This window comes from Amphiprion ocellaris, chromosome 4, assembly GCF_022539595.1.
Source record: "Amphiprion ocellaris isolate individual 3 ecotype Okinawa chromosome 4, ASM2253959v1, whole genome shotgun sequence".
In the NCBI taxonomy this organism is placed as follows: domain Eukaryota; kingdom Metazoa; phylum Chordata; class Actinopteri; family Pomacentridae; genus Amphiprion; species Amphiprion ocellaris.
The window spans coordinates 1,084,114-1,102,644 of NC_072769.1; the positions used below are offsets into that span (position 1 = coordinate 1,084,114).

Sequence of the window (18,531 nt, forward strand, 5' to 3'; positions counted from 1 at the left end):
GCAGGCCATGGAGGGCTTGTAAAAGTGAAGGGTAAAATAAATGCAGCAATACAGAGGGAAATCCTGGAGGGCAACTTGATGCAATCTACAAGAGAACTACAACTTGAGAGAAAATTTGGTTTCCAGCAAGACAGTGGCCGGAATCATACAACCAAAGCCACACAGAAACAGTTTAAAGACAAGAAGGGGAATGTTTTGGAGATGCCAAGTCACAGCCCAAACCTCAATTTAATTCAGAATTTGTGGCTTGACTGGAAAAGGCATACTGACTCACAGTCCCTGTGTAAGCAGCAGTTTTGCAAAGATAAATGGGGTAAAATTGCAGTGTCCCAATATGCAAGACCGGTTGAGCCCTATACAAATAATGCTGTAATTGTGGCCAAATGTGGATCTATTAAATACTGACCTAAAGGGGAGGTGGGGGGTGGGTGTCATGGGCACTGCTTTTATATATGTTCCTCGAGACTCCGCTGGTTGCCTGACAACCTCAAAGTGATGACAAGACTTCAGGAAACAACTGTGCCCGACCTAGAAGTAATCCCACAGTGGATCCTGCAGTAGAACCACATCTTCATAATTTTACCCTTTGTTTTCTGTAGAATTAAACATAACATATAACATATTATATGTTATATGCGCCACTGGTAGGCTGATTGTGTAACCTTTGAATAGAGCCAGATCAACAATTTGCACTTTAAGCTAGGCTAATCGGCTCCAAGCGTTCGTTTCATATTTACCCAAGATATATTAAATTGGTATCAATCGTGAGTCTTGACAGGATGGGCCATAAAAATATTTCCCAGAACATTTTCCACATGTCCATTTCAGCAGTTTTAACAGGTACATTTGTACTTTGATAAACAAAAAATATACTATCCATTATATTATACAGAGTTTATTTATGAGAAAGAAAAGACTCAATACACTCAATATTGGACACATTCTTCAATACAAGTAGCGAGGAAAATTTGCGTCCACCAGTGACTGACAGGCTCAATTGTTCTACCGTCATGTAACTAATTCAAGATGTAATCACTGGTCACACATAAAGCTCCATTTGCCTTGAGGGAAGTAAAACAAACTACAAGGTCAAAAAAAATAAACACATCTATGAAGCTGCGCTGGAGTGTGAGAGAATTAAAGCAAAATAAACAAGCCCAGCTTGCAGCAAGTGTAGGGTTATGAAGCCTAAGGGCTCAGCGTATTCAGCCCCAAACGTCACCCAGCAAGAGTTTGCACTCTCCGTAGAAAGCCCCCTTTGAAAAGATCTTTGGGGCCACTTAGTCTGAATTTAGCCTAATAAGGATTAAACCCCTTTTTGAGCCTTTTCACTGTTTGCTAACAGGTTAGCCTTTTTTTCTTTTCTTTCCTTGGCTGCTTAGCCTTTTTGAAGTGAGGACAAAAAAAAAGTCTTGTGTGGATTTAGGGAAATGCTGCCACGGTCTTGGGGTTAATTGGCAGTGAAGTGAAGACTTCAGTACATTATCTCATTAAACATTCAGCCTTCGGCATAAGCTATGAGGACAAAAGCCTTGGAGGGGCCCTAACACATAATGAGACACCAAAGTGGCAAACTATTAACAAACACTAATGGTGACCTTAGTAAGTAAGACACCATTGCAGATTTTCTTTAACACAAGAGTGTTAGATATTTTATTCAATTACACAGAGATATTCTACCGGAATGGTAAATGATATAAAATAACATCATTGTTTATTTTCTAAATATTCAAGATCAGCGCTTCCTTTTTATCCCATCACAGCTTGGACTGGGGCCACAAATGGCAGTGCTGGTGGCTCAAAGGTGAAGGGGAACAAAGAATGGATAAGGCTACATAACTGAAGGGAAGAGGGGTGTGAAATGCAGCAGACATCCACAAACTGACAAGATCCTCTCTGCTGTCTTTGCATTAGCATGGCACTTATTCAAATTCGACATTCAACTTTTATTGAAGTTTTGATCTAACTTGATTTTTTTGGACAGTTCATATATAATAATGTAGATGCACATAGCCTCCTTAGAACTACAGTTAACTTAATTTTACTTAATATTACAGCAACAAAACCTTACAAGATCAAATATAATTTAAAAACAAAACAAAAATAAGGTTTGCATAGGGATATAGTGCATACATATACCTTAGATACAAGTAGCTAGATATAAGGCCTTCGTGCTATTGCTAAGAACCTGTTGAGATTGGAATGAAAGAGCTTAAAGTCATTCCTTGATTTGTCAAGCTCATCAGTAAACACTGGCACATAAGGAAAAGGTGAAAAAGAATGTATATGCTTTTCAGCCATATTCTGAAAATCAAGAAGACAGCTTAGAGCCGGCACAGAAGCACAAGAGCTGTTTAAGACTCAACGCTATTGGCCCTCCGCTCTCCCATAAGCTGCCACAGCAAACATCAGACAGGTTAAGATCGCTGACCGGCTCCTATCGCATTCTCCCCGCTTTCCTTCACTCTCCCATTTTGCCATTTAGTGACGGACAGGCTTTTTTCGGGGTCGGTGTGAGGCTTCGCTGAAGTAAATTCTTTTCTAATCCGGCTATTGTCACCAGCTTAAGTGGGTGTGGGGTGAAAAGTACACCCCTCTTGGTGAATTTGGGGCTGGATGTCCGAAGCGAAAATAGAGGGACAGAATGGGACTTTTATAAAGAAAAGGCTGTGGAGACTTTAGAGAATTTGAAGGTGACTCAATTGGAGCTACAGGTTTATCGACGGCAAGCATTTTGAGATACAGCTGTTATGATATGGATTTATATAATAAGCATCTTCACTTAGGGGTTCTTAAAGTGGACCTCTGTTGCCTACATGGTTGGGTTGGGGTCATCCCATCACAGACTAAGGCTTTAAGCTGTGGTATTGACACATCGTACCCTTGTTAAGCAAACAGAAATTGTTTATTTATGTATCTACAGACAGCACCATTAGTTTGATTTTCGAGTAATAGTTGGGTCACATGACAAATAAATTCCAATATGTGTTCGTTTTGTAGGTCTTTTTCGGTCTCCACGAAATCTTATGGAAAATATTTGTCTTTTAAACTGCTACATGCTACACAATGTTAACTAGCTAATCAATACATCATCTGTTTGTGGTTTGCTGCTGGCCCAGTAGGTTTGCAAGAGATTCATTTGTTAAAAATGAATGCTTGGTTCGTCTATAAATGGTGGAGATGAGAGCAGTAAGGCTGAAGCAAACTAGTCAATTGTATAACTGTGGGTGGTAAGACGCTACAACGGTGCATAAGTTGAGTAAACCTGCAGATTTAATAATAATTAGTGGTGTGTTGGCTACTTAGAGTGCCCTGTTCCACATTACACACATTGATCATTGTTAATCAAAACATAGCAAGTAGTGGACCTTTAAAGAAAATGAATTAGTTATAGATAGAAGTCCATACATTTACTATTTAATTTCACTTTGGCACCGTATTTTATTTTGCTATACAGATTGAATATGATTACTGGAGTGAAACTAATCTTACATCTGCCATAAAACAAATGAAAGTGAAAATCCGTGGTGCAAGAAAAAGATATGCATCGTGTTCATGTATTGAGATGGTAAGTTAATAGGATGAATGGCAATAAGCAAAACTTATTTATCATTTGATTTGGTTTTATATCATTAAATACTTTCTGTGTATTAAAACTGTTGGATATTTATGCTGCCTCTTGCAGTCTTGCTTCTACAGAGCTGGAGTAACGCTCTGCTGTGCTGATGTTTGCTGGAAAGGAGCCTTGGATGAGTAAGTAATCTCCAGAATGTCCCCATGGTTGTGCCATTTAAACCCAGACTGGATGGATCATTAACCATAATGGCAATGGCAGCGCCAGAACTCAGTAACATTCTGCTCTCTGGCACATGAGATGTCTTCACACAGACTACACATCAATATTATCAGCGTACCTTATATAAACAAACACAGCTAGTTAGAATTATTCTTGATTTCTTTCGAGAAATTAACAATAAGAAAACATTACGTCCCAGTCAAGTTATTTTGCATTTGCATTTATATGGCAGAGATACAGATAAAAGGAAGCTCAACAACACATTTTTTTACTCGGACTCTATGACATATGGATCTAGTTTTATAATTGGAAATGCAGCATAGAACTCTCCAACAAAACAAGAGCACATTTACAATTCCAATTTCTAATATGCTGGGCTGGACATCGATCTTTCAATCGGAGCGGCGTGTCTCTCTGACCTCAGCTGAATAACAGAGGCTTGTGAGAACAGCAGGTACACAGGTGCTGATTGTAATATCAGTGGCCTACCAGGCAGACTGGCATCCATAAACAGCCCTATCCATCAGGCTGGTGCGTTGCCTTTGACACGTGTGTCAGCGGCAGACGAAGGGAATAAATGATGGAGAGAGGGGATCAATCAAAGGAAGGGAGGGGAGGCACCTGCCCCCTGACTGGCCCAGTCAGGCCCAGAGATGGAGCATGATGGACGGGGTAGGCTCAGGTGCAAAGAGGGGGCGGCAGCTCTTTGTCTGGAGATGCTGGGTTAAGTGTGAGCCAGGTCTTGGCCACAGCGGTCTGTGGTTGCATTAAGGTCCAAAGTCAGGTCACAAACTGGGGTCTAGGGAGAGGCTGAGCATGTTTGTTTGTGAGAAGAGAAGGGGGTTGAGTGTATGTGAAGGGAACGCAATTGGAAGAGGGATATTAGTCATCATTAGGCGGTGAGATGAGACTGTGTCTAATGGTTCCTTATGTGATTACCAATGTGGCAATCGTCTTCCCCTGACCTGTCCTACCTGGTTACTGCCCGATTCATCAGCCTTCTTTCCTCTGGAGTCATCTTGTTGCAAGTAATAAAAATAATTTAAATATCTCGTAAGTAAACTGAGCATGTGATTGAACAGCATATTAAAGGAAAAACTAAAGAGTGCCAGTATCCTGCAGTTTCAACTGGATGGATGTTGAAGAATGTTGTAAGAAAATTAGCAGTCTATGAGCAATGATAGCTAGCAGCCCCGTAAAGATGTGTATAGGAAAAACTGTGCTCTGAGTTAAATGCTAAAGTCAGCCTGCTGACACCAAATGTTATGGCAATCCACCCAATACTTGTTAGATTTCACCAAAACCAAAGAAGCCTACTCGCAACAATGAATGTCGAAACAAGTATAAGGAAACAGCTGATTGGACATTTCAGTGTGGACTAAAGTGGTGAGCCAATGGTTCAACCAACAGCAATAACAAAAACGTCTTGACTTCTGCTCCTCCTTGTAATTGGTTTGCATAGTCAGACAAGGGCCATAATCCAGAAGATGATAAATATGAGTGTAACAGATCCAAAAAGGTCAGTATCACAGGTTCTCTAAAGTCACAATATGACGTCCATCATTAACGAGTCTTCTTCCATCACCCTTAAACACTTCACACTTGGCCAGAGGACTGCTGACCTCATCCCTACAGAATGACTTAATCCTCACTGACTGAAACTCCCTCATACAAGTGGAGTGAAATAAGAGTGAATATATCACCACAGTCTATGCGGTTTGAGACTACGACTGTCTGCATCTGGGGTGAGAGAGACAAATACAGAGATATAAGAAGGTAACAAGACGTCACTGCTCTACTGTTGAACAGAAATACACTTCAGGAGACTTTAAACCTTCACTTGGCCTTATCTCCGCTAATTGGTCCAAATCATTTCTAATTGTTCACACATGACTTTATGTTGAGCAGCTCCCAAAGCCTGGACAGTAACCTGACATAAGGAGCAGTATGATAATAATTACATGTCCTGATGACTGAACGGGCCAAAGTGGGCCACAGGGGGAACAATGCTTGAGATTAAACTGACCCAAGATTTTGAGGATTCGATGACAAGGAAAATCCAAAAGGAACTCATAGCGGCTGTGATGCTAACAAGCCTGTCTCTGGTAAGGAATCCTTTCATGTCTTCCAGGTACTGTAATTACTGTACCTAGAAAGCAAGGAGGGAAAAAGAGTGAAGCAAAGACGGGAAAGAAAGAAGGTCATCCGAACCCATCATTATACTAGTTGTTGCCGTGGTGTGGCTGAGCGATTTATTGACCATTTCGGGATGCACTCCGTCACAGTGGACGGATAGAGTGGAACGGCATGAAGGAGAGATGGAGGGAGGGAACTCGGGATGGAAGGAGGTCAATATGAATGAGTGAGAGTGAGAGGATCCGTTTCCTTGGCCTCATTGATAATGACATACCTGCTTGGGCTGTCCGTTAGTCCTATAGCACACACTACTTAGGCTCTAACTGGAAAATCAATAGGCTCCTCTCTGAGACCTCTGGCTGCCATGGCTCTTCGTGATTGGCAGCTCCAGCCGAAGGTCGTCCCTGGCGACCACGAGGGTTTGGCGGAGCGAGCAGCGGGAGGGGGGTGCGGTCCCAGCAGCTTGACACTTTAGGGAGAGCTTAACGAGATGGGACCGGTTGCTACATAACACCAGGGTGGTTTTCTTTGACCGAGTGACCATCCATTCAGGCACTCGAGCAAACCCTGGGTAGCCGTCACCACCCCACTAATTAGAGTTACTAATGTCCTCTCTGGGGATTTTATCATTGCATAGTCCAAGGTTGGACACTGACCTTTAGGACAAATTTATTGGCATTCTTTTAAAATGTGCCTCCATCTGGCTTTAGGCAGAAACTTTTGTCGACATGATTGAAGAATAATTGCACAGTTAAACTTGCATTGGCTGTGTTTAGTTTTCATAAATTCACAGACATATTTTTTGCACTACAATCAATGTTTGAATACAAACAAGCTCCGGAGGTCATATGAGGCACAAATAGCATGTCAGCCTCAATCTGTAGTTTTGAATTTTTTTTTCTCATGTAAAACTTCAACTCATTTCTCAGGATTTATTACTTAATATATGTTTCCGATGTGTAGCCACGGCTTTTACTCCACCCTCATCAATATTTTCCCTGTTTACATTTTTTTACAGCTGCGAGGAGCTTATTCATTTCTGGTGTGTGGTGGACTACGTTGATCAAAACTACACACAAAATGTGACTTAAATGTGTGTGGCAGCATTTATAAGTGCACATTTTTCATATTTCCAGTGTGAACACACTGCATCCTCAGGCACAGAATAAACAAATCGTTTACTATCAGGACATTGAGATAGTCTGTAATACACTCAAATTGCACTAGGGACCTGAGGGAGGGCTACAAATATCCTCCAATCAGCTTTTTGCAAATACTTCTTTTATCCAATCAGCTGGGAGCAGAACGAATTTCACTTCCTCATGCAATATTAGCAGTCTCCAGGAGCGGCTCTGCAACAATAACTCTGCATGCAATATTGATGGCTTGTGTCTAAACACAGAGAGGGTGGTGCCAAACACACACATACACAGACAAACACACATCTGCTCAGTGACTTCATCAGCTCTGCTATCTGCCAAGCAGATGCACAGGCCTTCCAGGCAATTAGCTGCCTGCGATGATTTTCTTTGAGCCCTCTGTGGAACTAGCAGCTGGGTCCATCCGGGTATGGGAGACGGCAGCAAAATGTGTGAACAACAGCATCAAAAATTCACTCCCTCGGTTCACATGTGCACAGATGTTAGTCTATGTGTATATGTGCATGTCTGTGTGTGTCGTGTGTGTCTGCACCTATCATGTTTCCAGACAAATGACGAGGGAAAAAGAACATAATCCTAAAAAGCCACAGGAAAACATGTCCCTCTCTTATCGCTCGCTTTAAAAGTACAAAGCAAGGAGCATGACTGTGCTACCTGGCTGTCAATTAGGAAGTATTATATGATACTGCTGCTGTGTTTTTGTTGTATGTAGTAATTCAACATTGAAGATTCAACAGGTAGATGAAAATTTTATATTACTATTAACATGTTATGACATTCATTACACAACATCCTCAAATGTTAAAAAGACTGATTGTGGCTTTGAGGTTGTTAACTGTAAACTAAATTATAACAATTGTGCAGCATACACAATCTGGATGGAAAGGAAAGGCAGAAGAAGAATAAAGCTGTGAAAATAAGAAGCAAGAGCAAGGACAGAAGAGAAGAGGGAAAAAAAGCAGCATTGAGGTTACTCATCAGCTGGCAGAGATTTGCACATCCACGGACACTTTGTGCTCACGAGGGATCACTGTGGAGTCATACAGACTTAGATCAAAGGGCTCTTTTCTCCAGACAATATAAACCAGGGAGGAAACTTTTCAGGAACCACAGATAATTCTCAGTGTTTTCAAGAGATACAGAGAGTGGAAGAATGAGTGAGTGGCAAGCCTTTATAATCAGATTCATACATACTCTTACAAGGACACTGGAAAATGGGTGGAAAAAAGAAATAAAAGCAGAATTGACAAAACTAAAACTGCTAAAAACTCTGCTCCGAGCATTGACCCTGCTTCTGTTTTCCAAATCAAAACTGTATGCATACTGAAATGTAAATAAAGACAAGGTAAATACTCCTGTTCTGAGATATGGCTGACTGTTCCTCATCAACCACCAAAAGAGATGTTACAAAATCCAACCCACTGTGTCCATTTAACGTTACGAGAAAAAAATGAACACAGTTGCTCCGAAAAATGTGGTTTGCAAAGTGGGCCAGAATGGATTCATAATGTCTATGAAAGTGTGACTTCACGTCGCCATATATTTCATTAAGCTACAGTTAGCATGTCCTTCATAATATTTGGACACTTGCTCTCCAAGTAGCGTCGATTAATCTCCCCGAAGTTGCGAGCCTGATAATAAACAGCCATCTCGAAATCAAACACTCACACATTTTTTCCTCACTTATTTCATCTTTTTCGAAATTCCATAGCCACATTAGGAAAAAGACCACAGTTTAGTCTCAGTTTAGCAATTTTTAAATATTATTTCACAATAAATCAAGGTTCTTAAGCCAAATGGTGTTTGTCTTGTCACAGTCTCTCTGGATATTCTGGTGGTTGAATATCTAAATGGATGATTGTGCTCGTTTAGCAGCATGTGCATCAAAATCAAATGTCATGACAACAGCAATGTCTGCTTTTGAATATTTCCTGGTGAGGACGAATTAATCTGACACTAAACCTCTCCACTGAGACAAAAGTTAATATATTCCACATGGCAAAGTCATAATTAATAACAAAAAACTGCACACGACATTTAATCGTGTAGTAAAATTAAATAATGTGTTTGGCCTGCACTAAAACAAATATGCCAAAGCACAATGGTTTTTGAACATAGTTTATTTGCAACATTGATGTGAGCTCAAATATTAACAGCCTTTTTTCCACAATAAACTGAAAAACAAATTCTACAAATTTAACTGCAACTCATTTAACACTCCTTAAAACTTCATCTGTACTTGTGGAAAAGGCTGAATGATGAAGTCCAGAAGATGTGGCAACTATGAAGGAGGAACTCATTAATCTTCGCCTTTTTTGAAATGTTTGCAGCTTATTTCATAACCTTTTGCATAGTTGGCTACTTCCTATCAGTGAACTGGCTTCTGGAAATCATTACTGAATCAATATTCTGCCTTATCTAAAATTTCGTTTTTTATGGAGTGTCAAAGTTCCATGCGTGGCCGTGGTTTCTTTGTTTGTTTTTTGTACGTTCTATTTGCAGTAAAACGTATGAACAGCCTTGTTTTCTTATTTTCTAGTCTTTGAAATAAAGTTCTGCTGCCCATGCAAGAAGCAGCTTATGGCAGGTTGCAGAGAAAACACACTGACAATTTTCCACTCTGCAGGCAGCTACAGTAGGCCTCGTTGTCTCCGACATTACTACATTAAACGCATTTGAGAAACAACAGAGACAAATGATGCTCTCTGATCATTACTGGAATTCAATTTTTCACAATAATTTTATAATATTACACAGTCATCTGTATAATTTATTCCCGAGGTTCTGTTAAAAGTATAGAATGCCTTGCATTTAAAAAATTTATTTAATTCCATTGCAAAAATCTTAAAATAGAGATTTCAAAGTTGCAGAAAACGTTCAGTTAAATCAGTTTTACAACAACAATCGCGACCTCATGACAGCGGAGGTGACAGGCTGCAACAACACTGGGACGAAATATTACAAGTGGCTTTTACTGCAGGATTTTTATGAAAAAAAAAAATACCACCAAGCTTACATGTTTAAATATGTATCATCCCCGGGCCCGTGTCCGTGGGAGGACCAACATGAAGTCTGGGTGACAAGGCGACTTCAATTACAGGACCCCTGGTTAAATTATTCAGCATGGACAAGGTTCATGGTGATAAAGCCACGGGCAAATTAACGGGTGTGTGTGAGGGGAAGCCGCGGACACACGTCAGATATGTGACTCAATACTGTGGAAATAACACCAAAGTGTTCAATAAAAAATCAAAACGATTGATTAGTTAAAAGGCTTATCGGGTAGAAAAAACGCCAATCCGTCTAATTATTATACAAGTCCATATCTTCTGAGAGTAAACTGCAGGTGCACTGGACACGTTTGCTATTTTACGCACACATTAATAAAACAATATCCAACGGCAAAAAATGTTTATAGATTAAAGAGACAATTACGCACGAATACGATAAAAAAAAAAAACAGAATTGCTTGATTCTAAATAAAAGTGAATTTAATTTGATTCCATTTGAAGAGGGTGGAAAACGCACCGCATAGATACAGCTTTATTTATTCGGCTTCAATTTAATTTACAAAAAGTGATACCAGTTGATCATACCTGGTGTTAGACGTGTAATCAAATAACACTTAAATCCGCAAAAACAGACGCACAAGCTTTAAAGATGAAGCCAACGCGGATCACGAGTTTCTACGATCAAAGTACACGCGCAGCACCAGCCGTGGATGAGGAGAAATAAAACTTGCTGTGGAGCAGGAAAAAACATGACGGAGCCTTACACGCCGAGGTGAAATAAAAAGAATTTTAAAAAAATACCCAGATAAACAGCGAGAGAATTGTGTGCAGAACACACGCAGCTCTAAAGTTTAAGACCGCCACTTAAAATCTCAATCCTCTAAACGCGCGGTGCGTAAAGAGCAGGGCTCGTCTTTAGGGGGGTAAACAGTGTTTTACTGCTGGCTCGGAGAGTGTTCGCCGGTATTTTCCCGTATAGACGTAAAGGTTTGTGTTTTCCTGTGTGGACCTGGGAGCAGCGGACAGCACCGTGCGTCCAGATGCTGCTAAGGCGGACTGGAGCTCTCCTGAAGGACCGTGCGACTGCGGTCGCTCTGATTGGCTGCGCGCACTGACAGCTCCGCACATGATTGCAGGAGGAGAAGCCCGACCCCCTTTCACTCTTCTAAAGGAACCATTCATAAAGTACACAAATCCTGCTCAAAGCTGAGTGTGGACGAAAAGTGCGCGGGAGGCGCAGAGGACAGAATAACAGCGAGAGGAGATGAGCGGCCGCAGACGCTGTTTTAGGCTTTAAGGACGCGGATGGTAACACCGCCACCTGAATATGACTCTACTGAGCTCCACTGGAAGTGCTCATGACTTGGACTGATATTTAGCAGGCTATTGCGTTGTATCCCTATCCGTTTCCTCCTCCTCGCACTGACGTCCATCCGCTGCAAGAGCAAGAAATAAAAAAAAAAAAAAAAAACTTTGATTACACATTTTTCCTGCACGGGGAAGCATTTTGCCTCTGGCGTTACCGGTAAGCATTGGATCCGTCAACTTATTGCGACTCTCCGGTGTACAGCCCGGACCTCTGCCCCAACATGATTGCGACGCAGGCAAAGCTGGTTTACCAGCTAAACAAATATTACAACGAGAGATGTCAAGCGCGCAAAGCGGCCATTGCGAAGACTATAAGGGAGGTTTGTAAAGTGGTGTCGGATGTCCTGAAGGAGGTGGAAGTGCAGGAGCCCCGGTTTATCAGCTCCCTCAGTGAGATAGATGCGCGCTATGAGGGGATGGAGGTCATCTCCCCCAATGAGTTCGAGGTGGTGCTCTACCTCAACCAGATGGGGGTGTTCAACTTTGTGGATGACGGATCCCTGCCCGGCTGTGCGGTGCTGAAGCTGAGCGATGGCCGTAAAAGGAGCATGTCGCTGTGGGTCGAGTTCATCACCGCCTCGGGCTACCTATCAGCCAGGAAGATCCGCTCGAGGTTTCAGACTCTGGTGGCGCAGGCCGTGGATAAATGCAGCTACCGCGACGTGGTAAAGATGGTAGCCGACACCAGCGAGGTCAAACTACGGATCAGGGAGAGGTACGTGGTGCAGATCACTCCCGCCTTCAAGTGCACTGGGATTTGGCCTAGAAGTGCAGCCCAGTGGCCCATGCCCCACATCCCCTGGCCCGGGCCGAACCGGGTGGCAGAAGTCAAAGCCGAAGGGTTCAACCTCCTCTCCAAAGAGTGCTACTCGTTGACGGGGAAGCAGAGCTCAGCGGAGAGCGACGCCTGGGTGCTGCAGTTCAGCGAGGCCGAGAACAGGCTGCTGATGGCCGGCTGCAGGAAGAAGTGTCTGTCCACCCTGAAGACTCTGAGGGACCGACACCTGGAGCTGCCCGGACAGCCGCTCAACAACTACCACATGAAGACCCTGCTGCTGTACGAGTGTGAGAAACACCCGAGAGAGACCGACTGGGACGAGTCTTGCCTCGGAGACCGACTGAATGGCATCCTGCTGCAGCTCATATCCTGCCTGCAGTGCCGCAGATGTCCCCACTACTTCTTGCCAAACTTGGACTTGTTTCAGGGAAAGCCTCACTCAGCCCTGGAGGCTGCTGCTAAGCAGACTTGGAGACTAGCGAGGGAAATCCTCACCAATGCGAAAAGTTTGGACAAATTATGAACTGATGGTCGAGGCAACGCAGAAAGGGACATTTTGGGATAAAACTTAAAGACGATTCTCCAACTGAGTCTCCAAGCAATGTGAAAAATATCAGTAACAAAAGAATGCAGCGAACAAACCACAAACACCCCTTTCTAAAAAAAGAAAAGAAAGAAATGGAGGAATTGGGCCACTGCCACAGAGAACGTGAAGGTACATTTTGAGATAAATGTAAAAAGATTTAGTTGTCTTCTTTAAATGTTTTCACAAAGTGAAGAAACTTTTATTTAAATATATGCACAAAACCGTTAAGTGAAAGAATAAAATGTAGCGTGCCAAGTTCTTTTTTTTCATTATGTGACTTTAAAAAAAAAAGAAATGTTAATAAAATGTTGCAAATTAAATTACAACTTGGCCTCGTGTTTTGACGTGTTTTGACAGCTGAGATCAGTAGATCGTTGCTTCTTATGTTGTTATTTGACGAGGAGAATTATTAAAATGCACAGGAGTAAAATTAACTTGTGGTCAACACTGGAAAAAGACAACTAAAACAATTCTGCAGTTTTTTGTTTTTTTTTTTAAAAAGAAAAAAGAAATGTGCTCAGACTTTAGGCCATAATTTATTCTTACAGAGCGTCACAGGCTCAGAAGGATTTTCAAATGAATGTAAATCAAAGGACTCGTGTTAATATATAGGCCTGGGAGCATATTTGCTTTCTGCACAGGGCCCAAAAACTCTGATTAATGCACCGATTTTATGCAAAGCTGCGAAGCTTCTTCCTATTATTTAATTTTCATAAATTCTGACATAACAGAGCATTCAAGTAAATACTGAGATGATAAAATGAAACACACTCAGGATCATTTAACGGAAAGTTCAGGTGCATTCACGGTGAACAAACAACCACCTGTAGGTCAGCAGTATCAGCCCACTTATTACTGCTGCTTATTTTAAACCAGAGCACGAAGCTTAAGTGTCATTTTAAATTTTGAGATCTGATCTGCTTACAGTTTACAGTTTATATATATATATATATATATATATATATATATATATATATATATATATATATATATATATATATATATATATATATATATATATATGACAATAATTGCTAAATGGAATAAGGCGGATCAATTTGTCGTTCTGTTTTACGCACAAACACAATATTTAAATGTATTCTTAATTTCATAAAATATTTATTAAATCTAAAGCAGTCATTTTACATTGCAGTCCAGAAATACTGTAAAGAAAACAACACAGCAGTAAATAATATTTCCCCATTTCAGGCTGCCGTATTGGAGCTCCAGCAGCAGCTCACCAGACATGACTTTTCCTCGACAGACGTTCAGACAAACGTGTGAAAATCACTTATTGTTTACATTTCTGCTCATTTCAAATTAATACACTAAACATAAAACGCACTCGTTCAATTCAAAGCCTGTGTGTTAGCATTCAGCAACAGCAGATGAAATTCAAGCCTGGCTTCTGTAAGCGACAATTTGAAACGAGATCAGTGGAGCTCCGAGTCTCTTACCTTTGGATCGATGGCCTTGAAGCCGGGCTCCTCCTCGTCCACCTCGAAGTAGAGCTCGGAGGCGGTGACGGACAGTGTGCCTTTCACCACCACGGCCGGAGCCACGAGCTGAGCGCTGGTGCTCAGGTTTACAGGCCCTGCAGGACGCACAGATGCCGGTCAGAGAGGCAGCAGGATGCCCAGCCTTCTGCTCCCAGCTGGGGAAGCGGCTGAGCGCTTTTTACGCAGCTCTCCAAAAGTCGCAGAGCAAAAGAAACTTAGAGCATCACTTTAAAAAAAAAAAAACACACACACCGTGGACTTTTTCATCATGAGTGTGACTTAATTCAAGAGGAAAGAAAGACGCTGTCTGTTTTTAAAGTTGGGGCTGCATCTCCAAATTATTATGCTACAACTTAGCACTAGAGCTACAGCGTTTTTAATAGAAAAATACCTCAAATAATGTGTAGTTTTAATCCTGTAGCTGATAATCTATTATTAATGGATAAATTTAAGATAAGCCAAGACACATGCAACCTAATGCACATGCGTATAGCTTGTAAAGTAAAACTCTGCAGGTCAAAGTAGCCAAAATGATAGAAATTTGAACTATAAGTGTCACATCCGACTGTCCGTCAGGATCCATCGATTGCGGGCTTTTGGGTGAAGCTGCGTTTCATCTCTCATCAATCTTAATTTACACCAGTCTGACAATGAGAGTCCGGCTCAGGGGAGCTGTGGGTGGCAGCTCTGCCCGGCTCTGCGCATATGACGCATTGTATTTGCAGATGTGCGCTGCGGAGCTGCGGACGTTGATTTCCCTGAGCTCCCTCCACACTCGTGCAAACGGATGGAACAAACAGATATATATTCATTCCTCTGCCTCTCGCGAACCCCGTGAGTACTGACATGTTATCCGTGGGTTGAAATAACATTTTTTGTTCCATTCACTCAAAGACATTCAATTACACCTGGAGCAGACAGCTGCTGCTTAAGAGAGGCAGCCGAACCTCCGCCGACAACTTCCACCCAATTCTCTCCGTAGATCTCGCTTTATTAGACAGGATTCAGCGTTTAATCCCATTGTCATCCAGCTGCATTATTTTAATAGCGCCCTGAGCCCCATTAATGCAGCTTAGTCTGCTGGGCGCAGTCACCGCACATAAAATGCGGATTACACTGCAATCCGATTAGTTGACTATATAATATTTAATTAACACGATTTAAATAACAAAACAAAAAAAAAAATAACAAAAAAAAAAGCAAAAGCAAAGAAAAGGACGAGCAACGTTGTGATTTGAATAAAACTCCGTCTGTGGCTTTGTTGCAGTTGTCTGATCAGGCTCACGCAGGGAGTGGAGTTTAAGGTTTTATTCAAAGTAAAACTGCTTGTTTTAATCAGATAATGTCTCATGTCAGCCTAAGCAGTATCCTGGGATAAACTCTGCTACTGCTGGATGTACAAAAAAAATGTTTAGAGTTCAGGCCTGTGTGTATGTTTGTGAAGCAGACCTCCAGTGGCAGAAAGGAAACTGACGATAGTGTGTTTGCAGCAGCACTCCCTTAGGATTGTGGTAATGCTGCATTAAGAAAGTGATGTGTGTTTATTCAAAAAGCCAGCTTTCCTTGTTAATAAGGAGTCTGTGATTTCAAATAAAGACGTTTTTTCTTAAAAAAGCACAATAATATTACATCAAAGCAGCAACTTTATATGAGAAAAATTGGTCATAACCTAACATGAAAACCATTTAATCCAGTGCATAAGACAGAGCTACATAACACATTTCACACAACACATTCAGTGCAAAAAAACTGTATAATCGCTTATGTAGGATGTTAAAATAAATTAAAACAATAATGATGATATTTCTATATTTCATGGGGACTATGGGGGAAAAAACAGCAGGATGGGGAAGGCTGAGAGGTGAGGAAGATGCTTCTTTACCTATTAAGTTGTCCAGGTCCTTGTCCTCTAAGGACGACAGAGTGTCATCATCTCCATCGAGTGACGCCTCACTCTCCGAGTTCTGATTTCCCAGAACCTGACTTCTGATGGACTGCTTGCCTTTCAGAATATCCTCCTCGGATGCTGTATTGGGAGGAAAGGACCGTTTTAATTTTACATTTAATGATTTTATAATTACAGCATGAAGTCACATGTAGACGTGGAGTAAATCTATTTCAAAATTCAACACAACAAATATGTTTAACTCTACTTAACGGTGGAGTTTGAAGACAAAAATGCGTTCCTTACTAAAATTGAGAATCTAAAAAAAATTACAGCAATTACAAGCAATGCTGAAAGCAGTAAAGAACAATCATGAAAAAAATTATTAAACAGTTGTGCTCTAAAATGACCTACTAGCTTTTGCTGCCACTGCCTTAGTTTAAACTGTAGCTAGTAAATAAAAAGACAACTTTGTGCTGAAATTAGTGACTATCATCAGCCTAAATCAAAGTATAATCTATAGCTGCATTTTCAGAAGTGCACATATTAACAATGTTTCATAAAAATGCACTGTAATTCCAGATTAATTAGTGAAGCCAGGTAGGTTATGAATTTTTAAAATATTACCTAGATGGCATTTTATTTTCATCAGCTTCCAAAGGTGGGTATAAACTGAATACATTGCATATCGTGTGTTTACCCTCCAGTAATAGTATTTGCAAAGCTCGCTGTTAAACCTCGATTCAACAGTTGAGAGCAATTCTTAATTAAGATAAGTCCTTTATTTCTCCCCACGCCAGGGGAAATTCACATACTTGCACCCAATTTCTAGACTTGCAGTGCTCCATCCATCCAGACAGACAGCAAACACAATGTGTCAGACAACACGCATAATCCCCAACCCCTGAACGCAACCCTACGTGCATTTTGCCCTTTTAACATACATGAAAACAAACACTATGTCACACAAAGACAATTCAAACACCAAACAAAGCAAGGGTCGCACACTGCTCATTTCAATTTCAACTCAACATGACTTGAGGTTCCAAATGGATTATTTAAGAAAAATGGTGATCTGCAAACATTTACAGAGCCTTGCATTTCTCAGCTGTGCATGGTAAAGATCCACAATACAGAGACCGGCTGGCAAGTCTTTCCTATTTGTAAACAGCTTTGACTGCTTCCGTGCACATCTAATCCAGCATTCTCCTAAAAGTGATACAGTTTCAGTCCAGTGAGCCGCTGAACACGTATCCAGGTTTGGTGTTTTTTTTTGGTCATCACCACCTGAGATTGAGGAGAGATCAATTGCACTTCCTAAAAATGCAAAGCCATGCCATGTAGCGCTACCCTTTGAAACTGCTAGAAGAGCAAGGCTAAAAAATCTCTTGTCATGGAAAATATGCAGCTCACTGATATTTAGAATGGCCTTCCTGTAATTAAGCCTCCCTGGAGGATTCTTTAGTTAGCAGCACTGAAATTACTACCAGCTCCCCTAATACGTACCACATGCCATTGTATTGGTACCAAGCAAGTGGACAGAGGAATTGTCAGATGAGCTTAAAAACAGAGGTGCGTTTTAGCTTCTATGCCACTGCACGCTCAGCAGTTCTCGTCCCAATATTAGGATAGAACAAACACATAAACACGACGTCTGATGCAACTAAACCTCACACAAGTTGTTGACAGCTCTTCAGTGTAATACACAGTGAAGCAAATAAAAAAAAAAAGATGTCCAGCCAGCATGTTGTTTGGCCGAGTGTATTAGAAGAGCAAGAAAAGCTATTCTGACTGAACTTACATCACTTATCAACAGATGCATAAAGGAAATGTGGACATAAATGACAGGCTAACTTCTCAGCATTCCTGTTCTTAAAGTAGATCCTGCTTTTTTCTTCTTTTAATTTGACAGCCTTGAGGTTTTAGTGGTGCTGTGTGTGCATGTGTGGGGAATCAGAGGGAACATGCTAACTCATGACACGCTAGCGTATAAACATTTAACATTCTATCAAAGTGTGTGAAAGTAAAATACCAAATAATAACACTTATTATTATGCAGTAAAAAATCTAAAATGTAAATGCAAAAATGAAGATGTAAATTGACAGCTGCCATCAACTTTTTAAGTTGAATTATTTTTAATAACAGCATAATTTAAAATGACTTCAGTGATGAACAATCTCTGCAAGACCCTGGTGTGCCACCTTAAAAAAAAAAACTCCAGCAGGGCCCTTCAGCGTCATCACTCATCACACAGGGAACACAAACGTGCATAAATCCCAACAGGTTACTCTTTTTCCAAGACCTCCTTTTC

At 41.1% G+C, this 18,531-nt stretch overlaps 2 protein-coding genes across 10 annotated transcripts in view; one reads left to right on the forward strand and one right to left on the reverse strand.

Annotated features, from left to right (window-relative positions):
• Positions 1-18,531, reverse strand: part of lrba (LPS responsive beige-like anchor protein) — a 198,375-nt gene that overhangs the window by 62,313 nt on the left and 117,531 nt on the right. For all 9 annotated transcript variants that reach the window (XM_023262251.3, XM_023262258.3, XM_023262253.3 and 6 more), the window contains 2 exons: positions 16,217-16,360; positions 14,293-14,429 (listed from right to left, as the gene is read on the reverse strand). In XM_023262251.3, the coding sequence (XP_023118019.2) occupies positions 14,293-14,429; positions 16,217-16,360 (281 nt within the window). The remainder of the gene's footprint in view (positions 1-14,292; positions 14,430-16,216; positions 16,361-18,531) is intronic.
• mab21l2 (mab-21-like 2) lies at positions 11,290-13,161 on the forward strand. Its single transcript, XM_023262259.3, has one exon. The coding sequence runs from the start codon at positions 11,693-11,695 to the stop codon at positions 12,770-12,772; it is 1,080 nt and encodes a 359-aa protein (XP_023118027.1). The 5' UTR covers positions 11,290-11,692; the 3' UTR covers positions 12,773-13,161.

Bases quoted from the DNA above. Each gene is read 5' to 3' on its own strand.
- mab21l2 (XM_023262259.3), top strand. From the start codon at position 11,693: ATGATTGCGACGCAGGCAAAGCTGGTTTACCAGCTAAACAAATATTAC.